Here is a 3,883-nt window from a genome sequence, read left to right as displayed (position 1 = left end):
TGCCTTTGACTATAGATGATTAAGTTTGTGTATGCAATTAGTATGAAACGAAACAAAGTTAAGCCAATGGTTTGTTTTTCGTTTTTTGTTAATAAATGTTTTTATCGAATTTTATTATAATTAAAATGATTAATTAATTAATTAATATATTTTCAAATTAAGTAGATATTTAATAAATAATAAAATGATTTATTAATTAATTAATATATTTTTAATTTAAGTAGATATTTAATAAATATTTAATATTTAATTTATATAGATGTACTAATTATTAATGTTTGATTAGATATATTAATTATTAGATTGTTACTGGAATAATTTTTTTTATTTATTTTTTCTAAATTCTAGAAATAAATTCACTTAAAATTTGAATAATAAATTGATAAGGGGTTGTGTGATAAAGTTAGGTGTTGTTTGAGTAGTAGTTTAATAAGATTATTGCTTATTATAATTTCATTGAATTTGCATTTGGAATGAGGTCATCCAAAATTATTAGATTCTAGAAATAAGCTCATCTAAAATTTGAGTAATAGATTGATAAGGGGTTCTTTGATAAAGTGAGGTGTTGTTTGACTAGTAGTTTAATAAGATTATTGCTTATTATAAATTCATTGAATTTGCAATTAGAATGAGGCCATCCAAAATTATTAGATTGTTTCAGTGTTAGTTTAATAAATTTATTGTTTATTACAAATTTATTAAATTGAAGGATTGGATTAAAAAGTTAGTTAAAGTTAATTTTGTAATTTTATTTTATTATTAGAAAAATTGTAATAAAAATTTAAGTAAAATTATTAAACTATTTCAAATAATACAAATTAAATGGTGAATGAATCTCGATAAAAATATATTTGGTTTGATCCCAAATATTTTTGGTATAAGTTATGAATCAAAGAAGCCTGCATTCTGAGATTTTATCCTTACACACAAAGACAATGACCAACAAAGTTAGTTAGCACTTAAGGATTTTGAAAAAAATAGCTGATCTAACGTTTCTCAAGAGATGTAGAGATTAGCCATTGCATCTCTACTATAAATATTAATCTTCTATTTTAGCTATCCATTTATGTCTTGATGATGAACCACAGTATCTCTATTATATATATTAGTCCTATATTTCAATTATCCATGTATATCCTAAAAATTAATTATTATAAATTATAGTTAACCTAATAAGTTAATCACAATTAAATAATAAAAATAAACCTTTATAAAAAATTTAATTAAAATTATTTAATTTATAATCAAAATAAATTGAAATAAAATTACTAAAAAGCTTTAACTATTTCAAAACCATTTTGACTTTTTCCCACCGAACAAAATTATTAAACTAAATCTATTATCAGAATAAACTCAAATAAATAATTTTAGCTAAAGCAGTTTTGACTTTTAGCCTGAGACTTTGAAATGAAAATTGAGTGGATATGTGTTTGCCAAGCAGGTATGTGGATAAGGGCTCTCCAGCTGCATTGATCATATTGTGCACAACAGAATAATTTTTTTTTAGTCTTGTCGGTATGCTCTGTGGAGAACATCTGTGCAGGCTCTCCACTGTCCGATGGCGATCATAGTTGTAACAAATATGAAGTTTCATGGAAGGGATTCTGCACGGTCTCGCTGGATGGGCCAAAGTATTACGCTATTCTACTTAATGATTCTTCTTCCAACGTTGATCAATATTACACTTCATGCACAGATTTGCAACGGAACCACAACTAAATGCGGCGGCGGTAACCATACAGAAGGCAGTACGTTTGAGAAAAATCTGAACAAAGTCTTTGATAGTCTTGCTCAAGGGGCCAACAAAACTGGGTTTAATATATCTGTGCATGGCCAAAGTCCAAACAGAATATATGGCCTCCTCCAATGCAGAGAAGACATGACAGCCGACCAGTGCTTCAGTTGTTGGCAATTTGCAACCACTAACATTCGACAAGATTGTGGGAATGCCATTGGCGGTAGTATCTGGCCTTTTCAGTGCTTCTTACGCTACGGAAACTATAATTTCATCGGACAGCTAGATACCGATTTGGGGTCTAATTACACTGAGACATTCAGCGGGAACACGGTTGTGTTTGTCCCGTCTGACTTTGAAGGCTGGAGCTAATCAGTCATATATTGGGTATTTAATGACCTCAGAGCAGCACGCCACTTAGCCTGATAACACGGGAGCGGGCAAATATTATTTAATGTTGAATTTACCAGCTTCAGTGTTATCGCGTTAAGTCGCGTGCTGTTTTGAGGGCATTAAATACCCAATATATAGCTGGTTAACCCTTTCCGACTTTGAAGCTACTGCACAGGATCTGTCAGAGAAATTGTCAATTGAAGCAGCAAGCGAAACGAAACGATCTGCTTTGTCTACAGCTCTAGATTCGGCGTCCCAAACGATTTACGGTCTGGTTCAGTGCACCAGAGATCTCTCTACTCGTGATTGCAGAAGGTGCCTGTCATACTCAATCAGTAAAATGTTCACTTCTGACACGGCTGCAGGAATTCAGTATTGGAGTCAAAGCTGCATACTCCGTTATGCAATATATCCTTTTTTTAATTCGGCCACGTTTGCACTTAACAGTACGCAGGGGGTAGCTAATAAAGCACATGAGGCCAAGTCTTCACACAAAAGCATAATTTTAATTTTAGGTGTTGTGGGGGGCTTGGCTCTCGTATTCATGGCATGCGCGTTCGCAACTGGGAAGAGACTGAAATCCGCTACATTCGGAAAAGGCTATGAAGGTATTTGTATTAACAACTCTTGGGTATGGCTGGTTATTGAAAGCTGCCACATGTAGTTGGATTGGAGTGCATTTTTTGCTTGTTCAAAAGGTAACTCTGTATTTTCATTATACAGATGAGGAAAACACAGCAACCGATCCTGATGGACATATGGTATTTAAGATGGAAACATTACGAGGTGCCACCAATAACTTTCATGATGACAACAAGCTCGGAGAGGAAGGCTTTGGTCGTGTATACAAGGTAACATATAAGGCTAAGAAACTTTGTACTAGTTTTCATTGTTCAGAACCTTAAATTATAGTAATAATACAGGATGGTCTCATCGCACCAGTGAGCGTTGGATGCAGATTAGTAGCCTCAAAACGAGTGTATTGCGGGAAGCAAATTAAGCTTAATTACTTTACAAAAGTTTCATTAGATTTTTTTTGTTTAAATCATTCAAGGAACTACCAAGGATGGGAAACAAATGGTTGTGAAAAAACTGTCCTTCACATCCATGGAAGGAATTTCTAAATGAAGTTAAACTTGTATTCAAAATTCAACATAATAGCGGCAATAAAACTTATAATTATTGTCATGCACATAGGCAGACGCAAACAAACGTAGCCGGCTTGATGGGCAGAAGCGTTACAACATCATAGTGGGATTAGCTCGTAGTCCTTTCTTGAAATGTGACATGAGAAACAAGCGCCGTATTGCATAGATTGGTCTTTTGTGTACACAGGCAGAATCCCAACTTCTGTGTACATGGTCAGTTTGAATATGCTTTCAACTGATTCCTTGAGTTACTTCTAACACCACTGCTTCCATGGGTGATTTGGTACCCAGGTAATGCTAAATCTGCAGTACAAATAAGAGAAAAGTTTCAGTTAATGTTTTAATATCTATTATAGCAATGAAACAAAAGAGCTTAAATGTAAGGTTGTAAAAATATAAAGACATCGAAGTTTTATTTAATATCTTTATTAATATATAAGAATTAGTCACTGAAGTTTTTATTCTTCCTGTATCATTTTGTTATAAAAGTTTCATTTTTTATTTTGAGATTTTTTTAATGTAGAAATGTAGATTTTGAGAAGATTTTGACATTTTCTATCGTATTTTGGAATATTTTTAGAATCTTAATTTGTTTCATTTTTAGAAT

The 3,883-nt window shown here is 32.3% G+C and overlaps 1 protein-coding gene across 1 annotated transcript; it reads left to right on the top strand.

Moving 5' to 3' along the window:
• The first annotated feature begins 1,521 nt into the window (after nt 1-1,521).
• On the top strand, nt 1,522-3,226 carry LOC149171898 (cysteine-rich repeat secretory protein 38-like). The gene is made up of 3 exons (XM_089427626.1): nt 1,522-2,096; nt 2,293-2,736; nt 2,852-3,226. The coding sequence occupies exons 1-3, from the start codon at nt 1,559-1,561 to the stop codon at nt 3,031-3,033; spliced, it is 1,164 nt and encodes a 387-aa protein (XP_089283752.1). The 5' UTR covers nt 1,522-1,558; the 3' UTR covers nt 3,034-3,226.
• Nucleotides 3,227-3,883: the final 657 nt, after the last annotated feature.

The sequence above is a fragment of the Pinus tabuliformis genome, chromosome 4_2, assembly GCF_031772625.1.
Source record: "Pinus tabuliformis cultivar Carrire ecotype Pingquan chromosome 4_2, CPIR1, whole genome shotgun sequence".
Classification (NCBI taxonomy): domain Eukaryota; kingdom Viridiplantae; phylum Streptophyta; class Pinopsida; order Pinales; family Pinaceae; genus Pinus; species Pinus tabuliformis.
This window is presented reverse-complemented; position numbering and strand designations above follow the sequence as displayed.